Source organism: Pongo abelii, chromosome 15 (assembly GCF_028885655.2).
Source record: "Pongo abelii isolate AG06213 chromosome 15, NHGRI_mPonAbe1-v2.0_pri, whole genome shotgun sequence".
Taxonomy (NCBI): domain Eukaryota; kingdom Metazoa; phylum Chordata; class Mammalia; order Primates; family Hominidae; genus Pongo; species Pongo abelii.
The window spans coordinates 46,341,940-46,368,308 of NC_072000.2; the positions used below are offsets into that span (position 1 = coordinate 46,341,940).

The 26,369-nt window shown below is 33.8% G+C and overlaps 1 protein-coding gene across 1 annotated transcript; it reads right to left on the reverse strand.

The window, feature by feature from the left end:
• Positions 1-24,971: 24,971 nt before the first annotated feature.
• LOC100446388 (large ribosomal subunit protein P1-like) lies at positions 24,972-25,420 on the reverse strand. Its single transcript, XM_054530967.2, has one exon. It carries the CDS (start codon positions 25,365-25,367, stop codon positions 25,050-25,052), a length of 318 nt encoding a protein of 105 aa, XP_054386942.2. The 5' UTR covers positions 25,368-25,420; the 3' UTR covers positions 24,972-25,049.
• Between the last annotated feature and the right edge of the window lie 949 nt (positions 25,421-26,369).

Sequence of the window (26,369 nt, forward strand, 5' to 3'; positions counted from 1 at the left end):
TAAAACAACTGACAAATGGCAATAATAAGTCTTGACCTGTAAATAATTACCTTAAAAGCAAATGGATTAAACTCCTCAATTAAAAGGCATAGATTACTTGAACAGAGCTATTTCAAAATTTAAAAGAGAAACAAAATCGAATGATATGTTCTACAAGAAACTCACTTTAGATTTAAGGAGACATGTAGACTGAAATAAAGAGATGGAAATAAATATTTCATGCAAATGGTAACCAAAAAAGAGCACGGGTGGATCACCTATAATAGTCAAAATAAATTTTAAGTCAAAAACTGTGTCTAGTGATAAAGAAGGTCATCATATAATGCAAACTCCAGTAAATTCAATAGAAAGATATAAAAATTATAAATATATACACACCCATCATTAGAATACCTAAATATATAAAGCAACTATTGGCAGATCTGAGAGGAGAAACTGACAGCAATACAAGGATAGCAGGTCACTTCAGGATCCTACTCACAATAACTGATTCACTATCTGGGAAGAAAATCAATAAAAAAAATAGGTGGCTTGAATAGTACTATACACCAAATAGCCTAGAGACATATATAGAACTTTCTACTAGACAGTATAAGTATACATGGCTTCTCAAATGCATACACAGCATTCTCCACAATAGAATACGTGTTTGATCATAAAACAATTTTTAACATATTCAATATGATTAAATTATTCCAAATTTTTTCTTCATCATAATAAAATGAAATTAGGCATCAATAACACCAAGAAAACAGGAAAAAAAACAGATATGTGAAAACTACATGACACAATCTTAAATGATTACGTCAGTGAAGAAATCAAAAAAGAATTATAACTGTATCTTGAGACAAGTGTAATTGAAAAGTAAATCCACCACATATAAGATGCAGAGAAAATATTACCAAGAAGGAAGTTTATTGCAACAAATAAATACATTAAAAAGGAAAGAAATCTCAAGCAAACTAATTTTATAACTCAAAGAGCTAGAAAAAAAGATAAATTCTAAGGCCGAAGTTAGCGGTAATAAGGAAATAATGTAGACTGGGAAAGAAAGAAATCAGACAGAACTAAAAAAAAATAGAGAAAAATAAGCATGGCTAAAAGTTGGCTTTTTGAAAAGATAAACAACATCAACAAACTTTTAGGTAGACTAAGAAAAAGAAGAGTCAAATAAATAAAATACAGAAATGAAAAAAGATACATTGCAATGGTTGACTCAGAAATCAAAAGGATCATAACGGATTATTATTAACAACTATATGCCTATGTATTGAATAATCTAGAAACAAGGAATAAATTGATAGGACATATAACCTACCAATACTCAATTATGAAGAAACAGAAAGCCTAAAATACCAATAACAAATGAAAAGATTGAATTAGTGTTCAGTAACTTTCAAACCAATAAAAGGCTTCACAGGTCAATTCTACCAAATATTCAAAATAAGATCAAAATCAATGCTTCTTAAAATCTTCTGAAAAATAAAAGAAGAAACACTTTCAAACTCATTTTATGGTCCCATCATTAGCCTGATTTCAAGACCAGATACCATAAAGAAAGTAAATGACAGGCTAAGGTATCTGATGAACACAAATAAAAAATTCCTCAATCAAATATTAGAAAACCAAATTCAAAAGCACATTAAAAGAGTCATAGACCATGCTTAAGTGGTATTTTTTCCTGGGGTGCAAATATGTTTCAACATACACATATCAATCAATGTAATACATCACATTGAAAAAAAATAAAAGAAAATACATGATCATTTCAGTATATGCAGAAAAAACACCCGACAAAGTTCAACATGAATTTATGTTAAAATCTTCAACGAATAAGTATAGAAGGAATTTAACTCAACAGAATAATGGTCAGATAGAAAAAGCTCACAGTCAAAATTATAATAAGTGGAAAAAATGAAAATTTTCTCCCTAACATTCAGCACAAATCAAAAATGCCCATTTTCACCACATCTATTCAGTAAAGTACTGGAAGTCCTAGTCAGCGGAATTAGGCAATTAAAATAAATGAAAAACATTCAAATCAGAGAGACAGATATAAAATTATCTGTTTGCAGATTATAAACATATACATGTATATAATTGGTTTGTAGATTATTATATATATTCATTCCTATACATATTATATAATCTGCAAAGAGATAAATATTTACTAAACCCTAATGACAAAAAAAAATCCTGATAGAATTAATAAACAAATTCAGTAAAGTTGTGTGATACAAAGTCAAAATGCAAAAATCAATGATATTTTCATAAACAATGAGCTATTTCAAAATGAAATTAAGAAAACAACCCAATACATGATAGCAAAAAAGTAATAAAATATGCCTGTGCTTAGGAACAAACTTAAAGAGGTAAAATACTTGTATATTGAAAAGTGTAAAACATTGATGTGTGAAATTAATGACACAGATAAATATAGTAATATAAGATGCTCATGAATTGGAAGAATCAATATTGTTAAAATGTTCATACTACCCAAAGTGATCTACAAATGTAGTAGAATTCCTATGAAAATTCCGATGGCATTTGTTATAGAAATAGGAAAAAAAAATCTTAAAATCTATATGAAACCACAATGGACTCCGAATGGCCAAAGCAATCTTGAAAACAAAGAACAGAGCTGGAGGCTTCACACTTGGAGCATAGAAATATTACAAATACTCTTGAAATTTTTCACAACGATCTTAAATTTATACAAAAAAGAGGCAGCGTCTTTCAGAAGAAAGGTAGTTGGGCTACAAGCAACCTGGCTCACCCTACTTAAAAAACCCAGTCGGCCCAGATAAGTACCCAGACTTCTGGAAGCAATAGGGAAACATTTCCTTTTAGGATTCTCTAACTTCAGAGGGTCAGAAATTCTTGCACAGTACTTGGGGGACTGGATGGCCTTAGTATTGGACAATGGTTTCCATTTCAGTGACTGAGTCAAGTGAGAGAGACATTTTAGTGAAATATGGAGACGTGTTTATACTACTAAGTGTTAACATATTTTCTGTCATTAAACTAATAAATAGTTGAGCAAATAGTAAAAACTGTTATTGCCTTAGCTGATGTGTGCATAACTCTTGGTGTTGACATAGGCTTGCTGAATGAGTATTGGTAAAATTAGACTAAAGAAAGAAGTGGCAGTAAGAGGGATGTCTGTGCATCTCTGAAAATCCAGATCCTACTCCTTTCAAAATGACTTATATTTGTTCCTCAAACACACCAATTTGCCTCTTTATTTGCTATTTACTTTGCCTAGAATGCCCGCATATGACATTTACATAACTTCTTCCTGCTCATTCAGGCCTCAGCTTACATTTCATCTCCTCAAAAAGCCCTACAGAGATCACCAAATTGAACTATTCACCCACTCCCCAGTCAAGTTCTAGCACAGTTTCCCCCACAGCACTCATCAGTTTCTGAAATTATATTGTACACTAACTTGTATTCTTATTCATTCTAATGAAAGCAAGGACCTTCTCTGTGGTGTTCATTGCTCTTGGAATGTTGATCCCAGCAACTAGAACAGAACAGGACATATCATAGAACCTAAATAAAGAAGTTTTGAGTGAATGGCAGTGATTCAATATTTGCTTGATGATATAAAGTAATTAACATTTACTGATCTTTAAAGTAACCTCTATTAACAGCTGATTTTTTATCTTCTTTTTGAAGGAAGAAGGATTAATACAGCTTCTCTGCTGGGTTATCTGCTGGCGCATAGTATGTTGTCTTCATTTTCTCACCTTCCATTTACTTTTCAAAATACTGTAATCAGCTTAAACTACCAATAACCACAGAACTATTTCTTAAAAAAGTAAACAATAAGTTTTAATTATCTGATTGAACAGAATATTTTGGCACTTGTTTTGCATTAGCTATCCTACCTTATCACTGTACCTCTTGCTTCTGTTGGTATTTTTCTCCATTCTATTAGCTTCCAGGACACTTCCTGGTCTTAGTTTCCAGGACACTTCTTGGTCATGTTTTCCCTCTTACATCTCTAATAAATGCAAGTATCTATCTTAGGTTGATTTTTCTTCTGCCCACTTCAGATGTCATTATTAGTCCTGTCCATGTTCATCTTTCTTTTTTTCTTTCCATTCTAACTTCTTTTTTATTCCATTTTTCAACCCTCCTGCATTATATTTTCCTAAATAATTTCAACAGTCTCTGAACTAGCCTCCCTGAGTCCAGTTTTGTCTCTCTTCTCTACAAAGTTACCAGAAAAATCTTTCTGTAAAAATAGTCTTACTCCAGCTTACAATTTTAACATGGTTTTCTTAACCAAATAATACACTACTTGACGGTAGGTGATTTTACTCAGCATCCTCAACATGTAGTTCATAGAAAGCTTTTAATAAATGTTAAGGAAGAAAAAAAAAGAAGAGGAGAGATAATTGTTCAGGCAATGCCAACTATTATGAAAAATTAATTTTCTCTTTTATTTGAAATAAAAGATAAGAAAGAAGGCAGGAGATACAAGGTTAACAAAATGAAATTCTAACTAGTGAAAAAAGCTTACAAAAAACTAAAATTATATCTTAGAAAAATACACTGTAAAGAGCTTGGTTGTAACTAAGTATATATTTATTTACGTGCCATTGCAAAACCTACTGAAAGCAGGAAAAATCAACAACATCAAAAAGTTTTGCGATTTTCCTCCCCCATATATTGGTTTTAATGACAGTAGTCTCAGTAAAAATAAAAGAAACAGAAGAGTTGGGCAGTGAAGTGTAACAGAATTCTGGAGGGGAAACCTGGAATCAAAGAGGGATTTGTTATTTTGAATAAAAGATAATTGAATGTATTTTAATGCTGTTGGAAAGATTCTATCTGAAATTCAGAGGGTAAAAACAAAAGGGAATAGTTATACATATAGCATCCAATCATCTTCTTGTTAGGAACATTTTTATTTTTATTTTTATATATATATATTTTTTGAGACTGTGTCTTGTCCTGTTGCCCAGGCTGCAGTGCAGTGGCAGAATCATAGTTCAACTGCAGCTTGGAAATTCTGGGTTCAAGCAATCCTCCCATTTCAGTTTCCTAAGTAGCCAGGATTACAGGCAGGCACCACCATGTCAGACTTATTATTATTATTTACTGTAGAGATGGGTCTCACTAAAGGCTATTCTTTAACTGTAGGCTTCAAGTAATCCAACCCCCACAGCCTCCCAAAGTGTTGGGATTACAGGCATAAGCCACTGAGCTCAGCCTAGGACCAATTTTTTCAATACACCCAAAAATATTTACCGGCCGGGTGCGGTGGCTCACGCCTGTAATCCCAGAACTTTGGGAGGCTGAGGTGGGTGGATTATGAGGTCAGGAGTTCGAAACCAGCCTGGCCAGCATGATGAAACCCCATCTCTACTAAAAATACAAAAAAATTAGCCGGGCGTGGTGGCGCGTGCCTGTAAGTCCCAGCTACTCGGGAGGCTGAGGCAGAAGAACTGCTTGAACCTGGCAGGCAGAGGTTGCAGTAAGCTGAGATCGCTCCACTGCACTCCAGCAAGGCTCTGTCTCAGAAAAAAAAAAAAAAAAAAAAAAATTACCAATAGACAGCAGCCAGCAATAGACGCACCCAGACATCCCTTGTCTTCTCTCTCTGCTGTGTTGTTCTGCCTTCCATCTGCTTGTCTCCTCATCTCCTTGCCCGCTAGTCGGCTTTGGAGCTTGGGGTTTGGGATTTATATGAGTTCAGAATAGGGGCGTGGCAGGACAAAAGGCAACTTTTGAGGTGTGAAAACAGGAATTCCTGTTCTCATTTTGGGCCATGAGTATCCAGGCTTGAGGGTGGGACCTTTGCCAGGGAACCGCCCTCTTCTACCCAGTATTCCCATCTCCTGTTCCTATCAGTATCAGTTGTATAATCTCTGCACTCTTCATTTCTAGTTAAATACCATAAAAAGAAAGATAGAAGGGTACAAATTGGAAAGAAAGAAAGAAGAAAAAGAAAGCTATTGGTACAAATGTCAGTGTTTACGTGTTTATTGTTTGTAATTTGAACTATTCCTGTCTATGGATAGATGGCTCTGTGTGTTTTAGACTGCATAAACAAGTTGAAGTCACCTTTGCCTGCTTTACTTTAAGGACTTGCAAACTCAGTTTTGTGTTTGCTGAAAATAATGACAATATTGGAGTGGGATGAATATGCTAAGAAATGCTGCTTTCATGTCTTTAGAGCTATATTTTATAGTAAGATATGATAGTAATTAAGGTCAATAACTTTACTTTTCTATGTGACTTTAAGTAGTGCACTCATTATTCAGAAGTTAGTAAGTTTTATTAGCATGTGATTCAAACAACAGTAAATATATTTCAGTTTCATTACTTATTAATTTTTAGAGAAAGATGACCAACCATAGTTTAATGATTGCTTGTCTTTACAACTGTCAAAATTTTTGAGAAATATGGTGTATAATGTGTATGGTGTGAAATTTCTTTATGAAATAAGAAGACAAACTATAATTGTTAATTACTTAAATTTAATTTTTGATTTAAATGAAGTGACTATGCTAATTCTCATCATACAAATTGGCTTACGATGCTTTTCAAAAGGGTGTGCTAAAGGAAGGAGATGCAATTTTGAAATGATTTCTGAATGTCATACTTTTCTAAACTATAAAGGATATAAAATGTTCACATAATGAAGACCACAGCAATTATAGTTCCACAAACTCCTTGATAGCAAGTGGTAATAGGCAGAAGGTACAAGAGGAAGGCTATTCAGCGCAAGATTTGCAGTTAATCTTGAGTGTGGATGATGCATATAACTAAGTGATGGAGTCATTTGAACCTGAATTGAAATTCTGGCTGTTCCTGCTATGTGGTATGGGTCAGTAATATTTTACCTTCTGCCTGAGTTTTCTTACCTGAAAAACGGACCATATGAGTATTCAATGTGTAGTACATGTAAACTACTTAGCATCATTCTAGCTTATGAAAATGTTTTACAAAATTTGGCTTCTTAGTGTGACATCAGTAAGATGGCAGAATAGGAGGTACCAGGGCTCACTCTCTCTGACATAAAAGACCAACTTGAAATTATTCACAGACAAAAATATCAAGTTTAAACCTCAAAGATGGGAATGAGCCTGAGACATCTGCATGTTTCACAGGATTGAATAAAAATTTGCAAAAGAGAAACAGTCTCCCTTCAGCTGCATTGCACCACTCCCTTCCCCAAGTTGACAAAATGTCACAGAGAGGAATGAATCCCTAGGGCCCATGGTTCCCACAGTGGAAAAAGAGAACTGGGAAGGTGGACACCCAGCTTCCCTATCATTCTGAGATACTTCACAGGGAGCTCAATGCACTGTCACCTAACAGGGAGTGAAAAACATATGAGGAAATGAATGGAAAGATTGCCGGGGCCAGATAAAAATGAAGCAAAAAAGTGGAACCCACAGAGATCACCATGCAAAGTTTAGCGAAACCTCAACTTACTTGCCTGCAGTGCTGCTAAATCGGAGCTATCATTTGTGATCACATAGCCCACCCACAAAGCCAAGCTTGTCGCCTACAGAAGAGGTGATGCATGCTCCCTGGCTAGAACAACAAGATAGCCAGATTTCAGGCCCAGGGGCCCACACAGGGAGAAACACGACCACTGATTAAATTATGACAACAAGCAAGCATTACTTCTGCCACTCCTAGGAGTTCAACCAGCACTTGCTGCAACCTCAAAGCCACCCCCAAACTCCACTCAGGAAGAGAAATTTCAACCATGCATTTCTATTGAGTATAGCAGTTAGTGCATTCATCTTGATCTACTTAACCATGAGGCCCCTCCTGCAACTCTATCCGATTGCTGAACTCAAATAGTGGTACCTTCTGAACAAGAAGTAAACACTGTGACCTAGCCAGATCACAGTTGCAGTTTGCATCCAGCAACTCGGTCTAATTGTGGGGCTGAACCAGTGGTCTTGCCAAAGAGCAGAACCTAACCAACACAAATTTAGAGCAATGGTAGTAAGCCACCCAGATAAACTAAAAGCAAGCTCTGCCTGCCCATGGTCTCTGCTAGCTAGCACATCTGGAATCATACATTAGAATAGATAGTGGAGGTCTATCCCTGCCAAAGAATATCTTTCAAAACAAGGAAAACAGGTTGTCTTCAGAAATTTGCAAACAACAACACAAGGACACAAGGATTACAAAGACTAAGGAAATAATGCCACCATCAAAAGAACTAACAGAGCTCCAACAATAGATTCCAATGAAAGAGAAATCCATAAGATGATAAAAAATATTAAAATAATTCTCTTAAGAGTTTTAATAAACTCCAAGAGTCGAAAAATAATTATTTAAATAAAAATTGGAAAATGAAACATGAACCCAAACGAGCAGGTTGAAAAAAGAAATAGAAACAATAAAGAAATAGGAACTGTAGAGATGAAAAACATAAAGACTGAATTTAAAATGCAGTAAAATGCTTTAATAGCCAGCTTGATCAAGCTGAAGAAAGAATTAATGATCATGAAGACAGAACATTTTAAATTACTTTATCAGAGTAGCAAAAAGAAAAAAAAGAATGAAAAAGAATAAAGAAAGCTTGCAGGAATTATGACACCTTCAAGAGAAATAAACTATGCAAGACAGGAATTAAAGGAAGAGAAGAGAAGAATACAGGCCATGAAGTATATTTTAAAAATTAATAGTGGATGAAAAATATCCTAATCTGAGGAAATAAGCCAACATCCAGATATAGGAAGACCATAGATCTCCATTCAAATTCAACCCAAAGACTAGTTCATCACAACATGTAATCAAACTATCAAAAATCAAAGATTAAAAAATTGTGAGTAAGCAACAGATAAATACTTCACACATGAAGGAATCTCAACATGACCATCATCAGATTTCTTAACAAATCCCTATAGGTCAGTGGAGAGTGGGATGATATCTTCAAAGTGCTGAAAAAAAAAGAAAATTTCCAGCGAATTGCACTCTACCCACAAATTTGTCTTTCAGAACTGAGATAGAAATGAAAACTTTGAGAAAGTAAACAAAGAGAAATAAAAACTAAGGGAGCTCATTACCACTAGGTCTCCCTTACAGGAAGTGCTAATGAGAGTTCTTTACCTGAAAAAAAGGCCACTAATTAATAACATAAAACTTAAGAATGCAAAAAACTCAATAGGAAAAGTAATACCAAGAATTATTCAGCACAATCTAGGACTGTAAAGTATTTTTAGACCTAGTATGAGGGCGAAATAACAACATTATTAACAACTATCGCTAATATAATCAAGGGATACTTAACCATAAAATGATGTAAATTTAGACATCAAAAACATAAAATGAGGAGGCAGTAAAAGTATAAGGTTGTCGTATGTAATCAAGGTTAAGTTGTTATCAGCTCGAAATAGACTGATAATAACTTTAAGATGTTCTTTGTAATAATTATGGTAATGAAAAAGCAAAAATCTACATAAGATACATAAAACAAAAATGAAAAATATTCAAAACATACAACTACAGAAAACCACCAAGCCATAAAGAAGTCAGCAAGAGATAAAAAAGAAACAAATTATGTAATAAAACAGAAGACAATTTACAAAATAGCAGTGGTAAATTCTTATGTATCAATAATTACCCTGAATTTAAATGGATTAAAAAATCCAATAAAAAGACATAAAGCTAATGAATGTATGAATGAAAAAACAAGATTCAACATATACATGCTATGTACAAGTGCTGCCCTTCAGTTTTAAGGACATACATTGACTGAAAGTAAGGGAATGGAAAAATATTTCAGCCCTTGATTGGAGGTATGGGAAAAAAATGCTCCATGCAAATGGAAACCAAAAAAGAACAGGGATGACAAATACTTATATCACAGAAAATAAGCCTTAATTTTAAAAAAAAACTACACAAGGAGACAGTCATTATATAATGTTAAAAAGATCAATTCATCATGAGAATAAAACAATTGTAAATATATACATGCATTCAACTGTGAAGCTTCTAAATATCTAAAGCAAATATTAAAGATTCTAAAAGGAGAGGTAAATTGCAATATAGTAACAGTAGGGGACCTCAGTACACCACCTTCTATATTGGACAAATCTTCCAGATAGAAAATTAATAAGGAAACATTGGAGTTAAATGCTTTAAACCAAATAGAACTAACACACATACAGAACATTCCATTCTACAGTGAGAGAATACACATTCTTCTCAAGTGCACATGGAACATTCTCCAGGCTAGATCATATGTTAGGTCAAAATACAAGTCTTAGCAAATGTAAGAAGGTTATAATCATATCAAATGACTTTTCTGACCATAATAGCATAAAACTAGAAATCAGTAGCAGGAGGAATTTTGGAAAATACACAAATACATTGAAATAAAAAATATGTTCCTGAATAATCAATGAGTGAATAAAGAAATTAAATAGAAAATTTTAAAATATCTTTAGACAAACAAATAAGGAAACACAATAAAACAAAACTTATGGGATTCAGCCAAGGCAATTCTAAAAGTAAAGTTTATAACAATAAATATCTACTTCAAAAAAGAAGGACAATTGCAAATAACTTAATGTTATACCTTGAGGAAACAGAAAAAGAACAAACTAAGTCCAATATTGGCAGAAGAAAATAAATAGTGAAGATCAGAACAGAAATAAATGAAATAGAGATTAGAAAAACAATATGAAAGATTAACAAAACTAAGACTTGATTTTTTAAAAAGGTAAACAAAATTAACAAACTTTTAGCTAGACTAACCAAGAGAAGACTCAATTAAAAAATTAGAATGGATAGAGGAGGGCATCACAACTGACATCACAAAGACACAATGATTATAAGAGACTATTATGAACAATTATATAACAAAAATTAGATAACCTAGGAAAAATGAATACATTCCCAGACACATACATATTACAAAGACTGAATCATGAATAAATGAAAAATCTGAACACACCAATAATGAGTGAAGAGATTAAATCAACAATAAAAGTCTCCCATCAAAGAAAAGCCCAGGATCTGATGTCAATGCTGAATTCTACCAAACATTTAAAAAAGAATTAATATCAATTTTTTCAGACTCGTCCAAAAAATCAAAGGGGAGGGAACACTTCCAAACTCTTTCTATGAGGCCAGCATTTCCCTGATACCAAATCCAAATAAGGATATCACAAAAACAAACAAAAAAATCGCTGAAACTACAGACCGATATCCTTGATGAATATGGTTGCATAAGTCCTCAACAATATACAAGCAAAACACACTCAAAAACACACTAAAAGGATCATTCACCATGATCAAGTCATATTTATTCCTGGGATGCAAGGATAGTTCAGAATTCACAAATCAGTAAATACACCACATTAAAAAATGAAAAGCAAAAATCTTATGATCATCTTGTTAGAGGCAGAAAAAGAATTTTATGAAATTCAGCATCCTTTTATGATAAAAACTCTCAACAGATTAGGTACAAAAAATGGTACCTCAACACAATAAAGGCTATACATGACAAACCCACAGCTAGCATCATATATAGTAAGAAAAACTGAAATGTTTTTCTCAAAGATCCAAAACAAAACAAAGATGCCTTCTCTCACCACTCCTATTCACTATATTGCTGAAAGTAATATAGGATAGGAGTTAGGAATAGGAATTAAGCAGGAGAAAAGAAATAAAAGTCATCCATATGAGAAAGAAAATAGTAAACTGTCCACTTGCAGATTACATGGTGTTATATATATAGGAGAGCCTAAAAACTGTTAGAACCGATAAACAAGTTCAGTAAAGTTGCAGTACACAAAATCAATATACACTCAAAAGTAGCATTTCTGTACACTAGTAATGAGCTTTCTAGAAAAAAATATTCAAGAGAACAATCCCATTTACAATAGTCACAAAAAATAAATACTTAGGAATAAATTTAACCAAGGAGGTGAAAGATCTGTACGCTGAAAACTGTAAAACATTAATGAAATAAATAGAAGAAGACATAAATAAATGAATAGTGTTTATGGATTAGAAGTTTTGATTGTCCAATTCTAAGTCCTAACAAGTAAACTGCATACAGCTTAGTAACCTGTGACTTAAAAGGAATCAAATGGGAGTTAACAAATGTTTCAAACATCTGAATGTGAGAAAAAAGGTATAGAAAATGAAATTACTTTTCTTGAAAATTAGCAGGGGTGACATATATTTGAATGAATTAAAGCAACTGGCTTTTTAATCTTGCCTGGGAAATTTTGGAAAAGGCAGGGCTAACAATAGACAAAAAAACCAAAGTGAGAAAAAAAAAAAAAAAAGAGAAAAGGGCTTTGAGTAAAAATTTTGTAACCTTGGAAGATAAACTTAGCCTCTCCGAATATTACTTTTGAATCCATTAGGTACTTATACCTTCCTAATAATATTGTTAAAATATTTTATTTTATTAGCCAACATGAACATGCTTTGGAAATTGTACATCAGCTGTAATACATTCAGACTGTTGTGGATGCTTTGTTCTAAAATTGACCTTAAATCCACTATCTCCAATATTTTAGATATCTGATTTTCAAGCTACAGGCATTTATTTTCCTGAAGTTAAATGTTTTAAATTTGTTTTCTACTTTGTGTTAGGTTTTAACTACATTACAAAAAATCATTAATATTTGGCCAGAAAATATGATAGCTGTAAGCTCCATAAACAATATGAAAAAGTTTTGTTTCACAGTTTAAAAAGCAGAATTTCTGGCTCAGTTACATATGTTATAGTAAGCTAAGTTTCTTGTTTTGGACTTATTTTCATCAGCAAATGAAGACTTTTGTATATTTATCTAAGAAATGTTAAATATATATTGGTCTCTTGAGGCAAACTTGGATACTCGGGAATAAATGTGATAGTTGTGGCAATTATGAAGGGTAATTTGGAGACTTTTGCATTTTTTTTCCTTCTGGTTGATATAGAATTAGTAGTGTAATGTGGATGCACCTGGAACTTCGTTCTTATTGCAAAATATTGGCAGTCATTGAAGCAGCAGGCTGTAGGGCATGTGGCTTCAGTTCATGGAAATGCTCCGACCACACATGGACTGTGGTGTTCTATAAACATGAATGCTCTGTTTTAGGGAAGGTGACTAAATTGTACCTCTGCATGGTTGGTGTCAACAGAAACAGAAAGTAAGAGTCCTTTTCATGTAAATATATTTGGACTGAACTCTGCCCAAATGTCACAGCTCTTTCATTTCTCATGGATTTTATATAGAAGCCCATGAGTGAAACAGCTGTTGTTTTGCAAGAGCTGGTATACAGCTCTATGCACATGAAATTTTTTACAGCAAGCCAAAACAAAACCTATTTCAGAGAGAATGCCTCTTCCATCATTACATTAATTTATAATTCAAGTGTTTGAATTCATACAATTAAAATACATAAATAAGTAGCAATTCCCTAAAAAATGAGCTGGAAACTTAAACTGTAACAATTTGTTCTCTATGCCTTTATTCTAATGCCACTAGGTTTGTTTGTGAAAAACCCGTCTCTAACCCAAGGTACTGGTATGTTGCAAAATCAAATCACAAACTGCAAAATTACTAAGACTTTGAATACCTTCTCTTACATTTCTTTTTTTTATTTTCAAAGATAACTATTTGAACTCTGCATTTCAAAGATAAATATTTTCTTCATCTATTGACTGTATGAATTTGCATATTTTGTATTCAGGAAGATGTAGTGAAGATATAAATTCTGATTTGACAAGAATGGTATTTTAATATAATGATATCATAGCTGTTTCATCTTCTTTAAAATCTTAGAAACCAGTAATTGGTTAGAATAATAATTCCCTTGGGATATTTGTAAGCTAAATACAAAAATTAGAACATTTTTCTGAAAACAAATATTTCTGTATAAAAATTCTTCTTATAACAATCTTCTTACGTTTTGCAAAATAACATCATTTATTATAAAACTAACAAAATAATGTTTATCTTTCTACAAAATCATAATCTCCTTTTATTTCTAAAGCAACTAGCTAAGCTTATCACACTTCAAAATGTACTACACTTTTTTTTTCCCTGCTTGTTTTGAATCATCAGCTATTTTCTAAAGGTCAAAGTCAAAATAAATTTAATTAAATGCACTTAATAAATCTTCCCAGAGCTTAGCTTTGTCTCTTTAGCTTTTTAAAATTCCAGTGTGTTTATCAAGTATGCTAAAATATGCTTTGCAAGAAAGAAGATTTTCTGAAAAATGACCTCCAGTGAGACTCTTGAGTTGCCTAGATAGACAACAAGTGGACAAGAGACATGGGTCTCACTTCTATCAACTTCAGTGTTGCTGACCAAGCTTAGTTTCCCCCAATAATCTTGGCTTCTTCAATTCAGCTATGGTAACAATAACCACCAATACTCAAAGGGTCTGACTCCTACTGAGTTCCCAGATGCAGATCAGCTGGTCTTCCATACAGCCCCTATAAACAGCTGCCACCCAAATCAATACTACCCAATATTGAGCTATCAGTGTATCCTCCAATTGGTGAAGTTTCTTGCCCTCAACTGGCATATTAAAGGGGAGCTCACAGTGAAAGAGGGTCTTTCTCACAAGAATAAAAACACCCCATATCCAGTGGTCAGTCTGGTCCTGGCACCCCTATCCGTGAGTCAATAGAGAGACTGGAGAATGGAGGATCTTCATGTCGTTGACCTGGCCTTGTGATTTCCCTTTTCCCAAAAAAGCCTCTTTCTTAACCCATGCCAAACCCCTGTGTGACACATGGTAGCTCTAAAAGGGACCAACTCTCCATGAAAATGTGCATTCTTTCTTAATTCTATACACATTACCACTTTGGAGGAGTGTTCCTATTTTCAAGAAATATAGTATTTAAAAATTGTAGTGAGTTTCAAGGATATAAATTCTTGATGGCATTAAAACCTCCGGAAGGGAGACATTTTCTGTTATTAAAAAATGTCACTTTATACACAGATGTTTTCTATTAATTGCGGCATTATTCACAATAGCAAAGACTTGGAACCAACCCAAATGTCCAACAATGATAGACTGGATTAAGAAAATGTGGCACATATACACCATGGAATACTATGCAGCCATAAAAAATGATGAGTTCACGTCCTTTGTAGGGACATGGATGAAATTGGAAATCATCATTCTCAGTAAACTATTGCAAGAACAAAAAACCAAACACCGCATATTCTCACTCATAGGTGGGAATTGAACAATGAGAACACATGGACACAGGAAGGGGAACATCACACTCTGGGGACTGTTGTGGGGTGGGGGGAAGGGGGGAGGGATAGCATTGGGAGATATACCTAATGCGAGATGACGAGTTGGTGGGTGCAGCGCACCAGCATGGCACATGTATACATATGTAACTTACCTGCACATTGCGCACATGTACCATAAAACCTAAAGTATAATAATAATAATAATAATAAAAGAAAAAAAAAAAAAGAAAAGAGGAATGGCTAGATAGCACATCTTTCAAGAAAATATGGCAAAAAGGAGGATTATTTTTAAGTTGTAAAAGTTCTGGACAGCTTCCCATTACAGATCATTATAGCATAAAGTATTATTGTTCTTTTTTAAAAAAAAAAAAAAAAAAAAAAAAAAGAAATAATGTAAACCCACAAATAATTTGATAGAATAGTAGTAATGTTCACCATTTGTATGAAGATAATCAATATAAGCCATATCATTCAACTACTCCTTAAATTAAATAGTACTTACAGTAAAACTAAATTTTATTGCAGAAATCTGAATTCATAAATCCAAATGCCTCAGTATCTACGCAAGTGAAAAACTGACCAAGTGTAGTCATGGAGAGCTTATGCTCTGCCTAATAAGGTCAAAAAATACTAAGTTCTTTCAGGTTCGTATTTATGTGAATTACTTCTTTTTTATTTGTTTAATGAAAATATTGCTGCCTTTTATTTTACGATACTCTAGGCCAAGAAAGCAAACAACAGTGTTACATATCCACATGCAATTTCATGCAGTTTAAAGCCTGCGGGAATATTTCATGACTCTTTCAATATGCAAAAAGGTGCCTTTCAAAATAATTTGTATTTTGAATTAAAAATGTTTAATACCATAAATGGTGATTAACAAATAAAAGACTGAATTTTTTGTCATTCAAAGCCAGTGTTCTCACAAGCAACCAACTGATAGGCCTATGACCTAAATGAGGAGTGCTAAGGCAATAGAACCATCTATTACATAGGGAAAGTGAAGAGTCATATTCCACAGTTTGTTATTTCACAGACTTTAATGGCATTGATTAATAATTTTTAAAATTATGCATTTTAGATATGAAGTATGTTTCTAGGTGTATCTCCAGGACCAAAGACCACATATAGGAGAGAATAACTATATTTACAAATATAGTAGTATACATTATATAATTTTTTAAATAGATTTTTAGCATGGTAAAGCAGAAAAGAGACAAGTTTTGGTTGAGTACTAGACATAGATAAATATTTTCATTGTCTACTTATTTAAGAGATACTAATTTATGAGCTTAGCTTTCCTCTGATATTTGAATATGATTAATTCTTATATATTTGTGTTATAACTATTGAATCCAAGGATACATATTCTGTGCAATACTATTGTACTACATAATCCAATATACAAAACATAAGAGCTTTTATATGTACATGCAAACCAATAGATTTCTGGCAAAAAAACATAAACATGTGTGAGTTTATTTTCAGTATTATGTAAAATATTAAATATAGCACTTTATAGCACGTGTTTAAAAAAACAACAAGAATTTCAAAAGATGTGTTTTGAAACCATGCTTAAACAAGCGAAATTTTGCTGGTATCAAGCAATTAAACTTTGGCCCTGGTAGAAAGTTTCCATTGCAAAAATACAAATTTGGAATCCACTGTGACTCTTGGCATATAAAACTCTTGGCAATATTTTGGTACCTAACAGCAAAAACTATCTTGAGTCTACAGCAATTAAGCTAAATGTTTGGTTCAATTTCACAGAAAGTGGGGAGCTGAATGTACAGAAAGAAGGTAAAGTTTCAGCTTAACTTGACTTTGATTTGATAGAGGCAGTCAAGTTTCCAATTCTAGTTCAGTGTGTATTTGGATTTGGCTTTTCAGTTCACTAAGCCCAGCTAGAGAATCAATACAAATTATCAGTAATTTGTCAGCATTTGATAAATGACTTAATGCCAGTGAGCTGCCACTGATCTTTATGTCATCTTTGTCTGCCTTTGTCAGCACAATTCTTAATGCTCTAAAAACCTTTAAAAAGGCAGCACCATAAAAATCATATACTTAAGACTTGTCCCATGTTTGTCCAGTTTTTGCTTGAAAGGACTATAGTACATTATGAAATGTAATGCATTAAGTCTGACTATACGATAATGTAGGGCTAACAATAATATTGTACTACTAGGAAACATGTCACTAGGAGGAAAAACAAGGTGTAGTAATGTAATTCATTCATGCAAGTATTTTTTTCCATATTAATTTCTTGCCAAGTACCAGGATTTTTTCTTCCAGTTATCTTATTTTTTACATTTTATTCATAACTGGTTGAATCATTTAGGTTAGTCACCTAATACAGATAATTAATGAGATAGTGAGGAAAAGGGGTTTGAGTTCTATCACTATATAGATTAATTTGCTTCTAAAAAAAGAAAATCTCCGTTTTAACATAAGCTTTACCCATTAACCCTGTTATTGTTTAGAGAAGAGACTAGGACAAATGGCATGAATGACTGATTTAACCTGGATTCCTTAAAAAAAAAAACAATGCTTGAAGCCAAAGCTTACATGATAATGCTTTATTGGAGGGAAGAAATCCCAGAAAAAAATGGATTGCAAAATTGGAAAGAAAGGCAGGGAAGAGAAAATATAATGTGTTAACCAGTTGGCTACAGCTTCCCAATAAGCACATCTGCTTTGTCAGTCAAGTGTCATGTCTCCATAGATGTTTATGGCAACATCCCATTTCTGGATAGTCCTAGGTTGCTCAGAATCACTCCAAGAGACATTACCTCCCTGGCACTTCTACATTCTGTGGTGCAGCCCTTTCAGGCATCCGCTGAAGAAGCCAGAGCTTGTGCATGCAGTTTCGCTGGAGGGAAAGCAGAGGGTCTCTTGTCAGCTGCCACAGTATGTGAGGGGCTACCAGTTCTATGGTGGCTGCAGCAACACAGAAAACAGTTGTGGCTTTCAACTACTAAATGGCATGAGCCATCAGAAGGACTTTTCTGGCTTAGAAGTAAGACAACTGGCCAAGGCTTGTGGGAGGAGGTGCAGGTAGGTATACCTGGAATAAAGCATACACTGAGTCTGGTGTATTAATACAACTCAATCGCCAATTTAAACAAAGAACTCCCTGCATATCACTTTGAAACTGAAGAATGTAATCTAGTATAAATAATTTTAAAAAGTGGTGGGGAGGAAGGTCAGTGAATATTAGAGAGAAGAGGAAAGATAAAGCAGAAATAGATTTCATAAACCTTGCTCTTGTGCTCATAATAAAAGTATTTTGAGTTCATGATGCTAATGTTCTATTCCCCTCTTTGCAAATAGGGGCAAGAAGTATTTCCACAGAAGATTAATCAGTTAATCTCCTCAAGTCCGTGGGGACTTCGGCTCAAAATACTCCAAATTCACTTTTCCTATGCATTATTTTATTTCTTAATGACTCAAGAGATGTGCTGTGTTCTCTTTGGAAACTCCTTATCATTTTCTTACTCTGATTTCTTTCTCCCTCTGTTGTTGCAAAAATAAAATTATATTAAAAAGTCAATGCTTCATAGTTTATTTTATTCCTGATATCTCCCAAAGCAGTGCACTGCTTTAACCACGTTTAATCTCTATTTGTTGGTTTATTGGTTTTAGTTTAACTTTTTATTGAATATAATGCACACAGAGAAAAATACACAATACATGAATATATAGCACAATTAATTATCACAAAGCAAATACTCAAGGTAACTAAGACCTGAGAGAAGTGAAAACCCAAAAGTTTTCTGAGAAAGCCCCCTCCATCATTAACCATTTTGCAGCCCAAAATTAAAAATATGTGATATAATAAAGTCATTATAAAATAATAATAAAATAAAATAAATTGAAGTTGTTAGCCCCAATTTTGTCTTTTGACATTCTGGATTAGTCTTTCCAGGATTGTCTCTTTATAAATAATTAGCATTTTCCAGTTTGCATTCATTGTGTCTGCTTTCTTTGTACAAATTATGTTTGTGACATTCATCTATGTTCACCATGAATAGTTTATGCATATACTGTAGCATACAGGTATACAGTATTCCATTGCATGTAAAGATCATATTTTATATATCCATTCTATTATTGATGAATGTCTGCATTGTTAGAAGTTTTTAAGTATTACAAAGAATGCTGTTATGATAATCTATACATGTCCTTTGGTGCATATATACCTGTAGTTCTGTTTGGTATAAACTTTGAAGTAAAATTATTGGGTGAGAGGTTATGTATATTTTTAATTCAGTAGGAAATTCCAAATTTTTAGTGATAGTTGTAGCAATTTATGTACTCACCAGCAGTATGAGAGTTTCTGCTGCTTTTGCCACTACTTGTCCTCAGTCTTTTTGTTGGCCTTCCTGTTCTGAGTATTCTGTTGAATGTTTAGTTTATAACATAGAGAAGCAGATTTATGGTAAGATTTTATTGGTTTCAAAATGTTTTCATAAATTTATTAGTCCTTAAAATATTCCATTCTTTGAAGTGCTTGTTCAATACTTTTTTTTCCATTATCCTATTGGGTATTCTGTCTTGTTTAAATTGATATTTTGTGTTTTATTAAATCTGAATAAAATCTTCTAGTTGGCCAAATGTTATGCAAATATGTTTTCCTATTATCTAAATTGATTTTTCAGAATATTTATGGCATTTTCAGATATCCTTGTCAATTTATTAGCATTTTTTTTTTTGTTGTTAAGCAATTTGTTTGTCTTACTCAAGAAATACTTTTCTACCCAAGGCTATAGAGATATTTTCTGTTAGTAGCTGCAGTGTTTTACCTTTCACATTAGCGCAACAATCTTCTTAAAAGTGGTTGGTCTGAAGGGGGTGAGTTTGGGGTAAGCTTTGTTGTTTGTGGGTTTTTTTAATGTGTAATTGATATAAAATGAACTGGTCATAGACAAAATATATATTTTGATGAGTTTGATATATGTGTAATCCTAGGAAATTATTACTACAGTTAGGATAATAAATACAGTGATTTCCTGCAAGAGTTTCTTCATGCTCTTTTATAATCCATACACTCCTTCATTCCAGGTGGCAACTGGTTACTTTATGTCATAATATATTAGTTTATAATATCTAGAATTTCATATAAATGGAATTGTAGAATGTGTAGGGTTTTGTTTTGTTTTCGTTTAGCTTTGGTCAGGAATCATTTAGTCAATATAATCAGTTTAATATTCATCTATGTTGCATGTGTCAATTGCTTCTTCTTTTTATGCTAAGTGGTATTTTATTGTTTATTCACTAATCTGTTGACAAGCATTGAAGATTTTTGCTTTTGTTTTTGTTTTTCTTTTTTTTTATTTTTGTGCAATTAAATGCCTTCACTTGCTATAAACATTCATATGTAAATCTTTGTGTGTTCATATATTTTAATATACCTTGGGTAAATACCTAGGAGTTAAATAATTGAGCCATATGGTAGATACAGGCTTTGCTACCAGATTATTTTCTAAAGTAATTATGCCATCTTACTAAGATGCAAGCATCTTACATTCTGGCGCTACATTACAAGCATTGCAAGACAGTTGCAATGGTTTTATTAAATTGTTCTAACAACATTTCTTGAAAGGAAAAAACCTCTTCCACATTGAGTTGTCTTGGTACTCTTGTCAAAATTAATAGAGCATGTATGGACCTATTTACGGACTTTCTTCACTGCTTTTCATTTTTCTATATGTTTATACCTATATGACATTGTTGTGATTAGTGTAGCTTTACAAAAAGTCTTGAAAAACATTGCACAGTTTCTCAACTTTGTTTTTCCAGCTATTCTAAAACCTTTAATTTTCATGTGACTCATAAAACCAGTGTGTATTTTCCACAGAAAGAAATTTGCTAAGATTTTAATTAGTATTACAACCAATCTGGGGGAGAAAATCACAATATTAAATATTTTAATCTATTAGATCTAAGAAGAAATAAATAGGAACACATTGACAGTAAGAGATTTAGCACTCCTCTTACATTCCTGCACAGCTTAAGTGACAGACATAACTAACGATGTTGTATTGTTAAATGAAATATTATATAAAGCAGATATTTTGGATCTATATCAAAGTTCATGTGCTGATAACAGAGAATAAACTTTTTCCAAGTTTACTTTAAACATGACTTAATACTCACATTATCCTAATCCAGGAAGGAAGCACCAGTTTTATGAAGAATAAGTAATAAAATCCAACATATTATTATCTCAACTTAATACAAGCATAAGGTAATATAGTAAAGCAAACAAGCAAATAAAGATATTCAAACACTTACAAATTCAAAATTATATTTGGGTCAAGGGAGAAATATAAACACAATTCACACAATAAAATAAAAAATGAACATTGCATCTAAAAATCTATGGAATGCATTTAAAAAGCTGATTATTTTAAAAATCATTTTATAAACATATATAAGACATACTAGACAATGCACGTTTTATGAGGTGAAATGGCTTGTATCATTACTGGGTATATGCCCAAAGGATTGTAAATCATCCCACTATAAAGACACATGCACACATACGTTTACTGCAGCACTGTTCACAATAGCAAAGACTTGAAACCAACCCAGATGTCCATCAATGGTAGACTGGATTAAGAAAATATGGAACAAATACACCATGGAATACTATGCAGCCATGAAATGGATGAGTCCATGTCCTTTGCAGGGACGTGGATGAAGCTAGAAACCATCATTCTCAGCAAACTATCACAAGGACAGAAAACCAAACACCACATGTTCTCACTCATAAGCAGGAATTGAACAATGAGAACACTTGGACACAGGGCTGGGAACATCACACACCAGGGCCTGTCGGGGGATGGGGGACTGGGGGAGGGATAGCGTTAGGAGGAATACCTAATGTAAATGACGTGTTGATGGGTGCAGCAAACCAGCATGGCACATGTATACCTATGTAACAAAGGTACACGTTGGGCACATGTACCCTAGAACTTAAAGTATAATAAAAAAAAGAGAGAATGAAAGAAAGAAAAAAGAGAAGGAAGGAAAGAAAGAAGGAAGGAAGGAAGGAAGAAAGGGAGGGAGAGAGAGAGAGAGAGAAAGAAAGATAGAAAGAAAGAAAAGAAAGAGAGGGAGAAAGAAAGAGAAAGAAAGGAAGGAGGGAATGGGGAGAGAGAGAAAAAGAAACAAAGAAAGAAAGAAAGAAAGAGAAAGAAAGGAAATTACTAAGATCAGGAAAAAAAGAAGAAGGGGAACAAAAATCACAGAACAATTTGGGAGGCCAAGGCGGGTGGATAAGGAGGTCAGGAGTTCAAGACCAGCCTGGCCAACACAGTGAAACCCCATCTCTACTAAAAACACAAAAATTAGCTGGGTGACAGAGCTAAACTAAGTCTAAAAAAAAAAAAAAAAAAAGAAATAGAGAAAGTTAAGTCGTCTTATATAAAATAAAATTCACTTTGTATTTGTAAATGTCTTTCTTTTGCCCCATATAAACCCTAGATTCTGATAACATTACTGGTGAGTGTTATTAAATATCTAATAGATAAATTATATTTTTACAAAAGAATCAAGGTAAAATAAGAAGAAAAAAAGAATAAGTACTTTCCAACTCATTTTACATATCTAGAATAAACCTGACATAAAAACCTTTTAAAGGATTTTTTACAGATTAGTAGACTTCACGTGTAGACATGGATATTAATAAAATATTAGCTAATAAATTTAGCAATATGTAAGAAGAAAAATAAATCATGATCAAATGGTTTTAATCCCAGGAATACAAGGTTATTTCAAGGTTCAAAAAATCAGTCAACATATTGCATTATGTTTATAGATTTAAGCAAGCATCACATAGTAATCTCAATAGATTCAGAAAAAGCACTGTACTAAATTGAAAATCTATGCACGTATGTATGTATGTATGCATGAGACAGAGTCTCACTTTGTCTCCCAGACTGGAGTGTGGTGGTGTGAATATGGCTTACTGCAGCCTGGACCTCCCTGGCACAACTGGTCCTCCCGCCTCAGCCCCACAAGTAGCTGGGACTACAGGTGAATGCCACCACTCCCAGATAATTTTTGTATATGTATACTTTTTCTTGTAGAGGCAGGATTTCGCCAGTGTTGCCCAGGCTGGTCTCGAACTCCTAAGCTCAAGAAATCCACCCACTGTGGCCTCCCAAAGTGCAAAGATTAGAGGCATGAGCCATTTGCCTGACTGAAAAATTCATTTATAATAAATAAACTCAGCATATTAGAAAGAAAAAGGAACATAAACTGATTAACGGCATCCATAAAAACTTGCAGTAACTTTATAATTAATGGTGAATTACCGGATGTTTTCCCCTAATGTCAAGCATAAGACAAAGAGGTCCATTATTACCACTTCTATTCAACATTATACTGGGGGTATTACTACAAGCCGCAGGGCATTAAAGAGGAAAAATAGGCGTACAGATTAAAAAGAAAAAGAATTCAAACTATATATTTTTAAAAATACATCATTATGTAGAACATTCAGAGGAAACTTTTTTTAAGCTACAAGAACAAATCAGTAAATTTGGAAAAGTTACAGAATACAAGACAGATATAAAATAATATCATTTATATGTTAAGTATAAATGATTGGGAAATGAAACTTTAAAAACAATACCATTTACAATAGTATTAAAAACATAAAACATTTGAGAGTAAAAATATTGAAAAACAAATTTTAACCAAATTTGGCAAAATATGCTTAGAGAAATCATAGAACAAGTAAATAAATGCAAAAATATATTACAATCATTGAGAAGAATACACAATGCTGATAAGATATAAATTCTGCTCAAACGATTTCCTGATTCAGTTGATCCACAGTCAAAATCGCCAGGGCTTATTTCTTGTTGCTGTTTGTTTGCTTTTTAGTTTAAAAAGTTGATCCTAAAATGTTTATGGAAATGTAAATGACCTAGAGTGACCAAACAGCAAATTTGTAGAACTTATATTATTTGCTTTTAAGAATTTTTGTAGCCTGGGCGCGGTGCCTCACACCTGTAATCCTAGCACTTTGGGAGACCAAGGCAGGCGGATTGCCTGAGCTCAAGAGTTGGAGACCAGCCTCAGCAAAATGGTGAAACCCCGTCTCTACTAAAATACAAATCATTAGCTGGGCGTGGCGCCGTGTGCCTATAGTCCCAGCTACGGGAGGCTGAGGCAGGAGAATTTTCGCTTGAACCCTAGAGGCAGAGGTTGCAGTGAGTTGGGATCTCACCACTGCACTCAAGCCTGGGCATCAGAACGAGACTCCATCTCAAAAAAAAAAAAAAAAAAAATTGAGAATTTTGTAAAGCAACAAAAAGTAATTAATAAATTACTGGAACAGAAATAGAACAATACATGACCTGTTGCTTACATTTTTGACAAAGGCAATTCAATGGGAAATTTAAAAAGTCTTTTCAACACAAGATTCTACAAAAAAATTATATATGTATATTTTCATATATATTTTTATATTTCCATATATATTCCAAATATATTCCGTATATCACTTAATATATTTTTCCATGTATAAATATGGAAAACAATACCAACCTTAAATTGCTACTCCACACAAATCTAAATGTAAAAGCTAACAGTAACTTAAAAACAAGGAAAATATTATTGAGGATTTTTACATTGGGAAATATTGAAGAGCCAGGGCAAACATTTCTAAACTTAGAGAAAATAAATTAGTCTTAGATATGATATTAACTAGAAAGGAACTTGGGGAAAAATTCTGGAGAGATGGGATTTTTTTTTTTTTTTAAAGTTCAGCTTTTTATTGAACACGTTATAAAAGAGGTTTAGTCAAAAAGACCAAAGCCCATGTCATCATCAGACTCCGCAGATGGATTCTTCTTTCTTTGCTTCCACTTTCTTCTCCTCAGCTGGAGCAGCAGCGGTGGAGGGGGCAGGACCTCCTGCTGGTGCAGCACCAGCTGCTGGAGCAGGTCCACCTGCCCCTACATTGCAGAGGAGGCTCCCAATGTTGAAGTTGCCCAGGGCCTTTGCAAACAAGCCAGGCCAAAAAGGTTCAACATTTACAATGGCTGCTTTAATGAGGGCCTTGATCTTATCCTCCGTGACTGTCACCTCATCGTCGTGCAGAATGAGGCCCGAGTAGATGCAGGCGAGCTCGGAGACGGAGGCCATGGCGCGGGTGAGTGTAGGGCTGGCGCTGCCGGATGCGGTGCTAGTCGCCGGATGCGGTGCTAGTCGCCGGATGCGGTGCTAGTCGCCGGATGCGGTGCTAGTCGCCGGATGCGGTGCTAGTCGCCGGATGCGGTGCTAGTCGCCGGATGCGGTGCTAGTCGCCGGATGCGGAAGTGAGGGCCTCTCCCCAACGCGGCCTTAGCTTCCTCGGAAGAACCGAGCACCTTGGCGGCAGCTGAGGAAAGGGGTCGAGATGGAAATATTTTAAGCCAACATGTGAGATGTATGCTTTTAATAATTTATTGAACTATATACTTGAATTCTGAACATTTTATCGTCTGCGCATTTAAAACTAAATATAAAATTATACAAATATAAAACAAATGCAATTCAGTAAAAACTATAACAATTGAATTAAGAAATTAATTTAATAAATAAAACTCTTAAGATATAAATCAGACTAAAATTTAGGCTGTGCAAACCATAAAAGAAAGAAAAATAACAAGAAGATAACACGAAAACAAACCATAAAAGACAGTGGAAGTAAGAAAGAGAAAAATAAAGGCGAGGTGCGGTGGCTCCTGCCTGTAATCTCAACACTTTCGGAAGCGGAGGTGGGCAGATCACGTGATCCAGACGAACTGGGCAAACATGGCGAAAACCCGTCTCTACCAAAAATCCCAAAATTAGCCGGGTGTTGGCACACACCTGTAATCCCAGCTACTAGGAAGGCTGAGGCATGAGAATGATTTGAACCTTGGAGGCAGAAGTTCCAGTAAGCTGAGGGAGCGCCACTGCACTCTAACGTGGGCAATAAGGTGAGAATCAGCCTCCCCCTGCAAAAAAAAAGAAAAAAAAAAAAGCAATAAGAAACATAAGACAGAAATTAATGTTTGAATACTCAATATAGAAAAATTATAAAATTAATGAATTAATGAAAGACATGTTCTTTAACACAATTATCAAAACTGATAAAATTAAGCATTCATTTCAGGCGGAGAA

Bases quoted from the DNA above. Each gene is read 5' to 3' on its own strand.
- LOC100446388 (XM_054530967.2), bottom strand. From the start codon at position 25,367: ATGGCCTCCGTCTCCGAGCTCGCCTGCATCTACTCGGGCCTCATTCTG.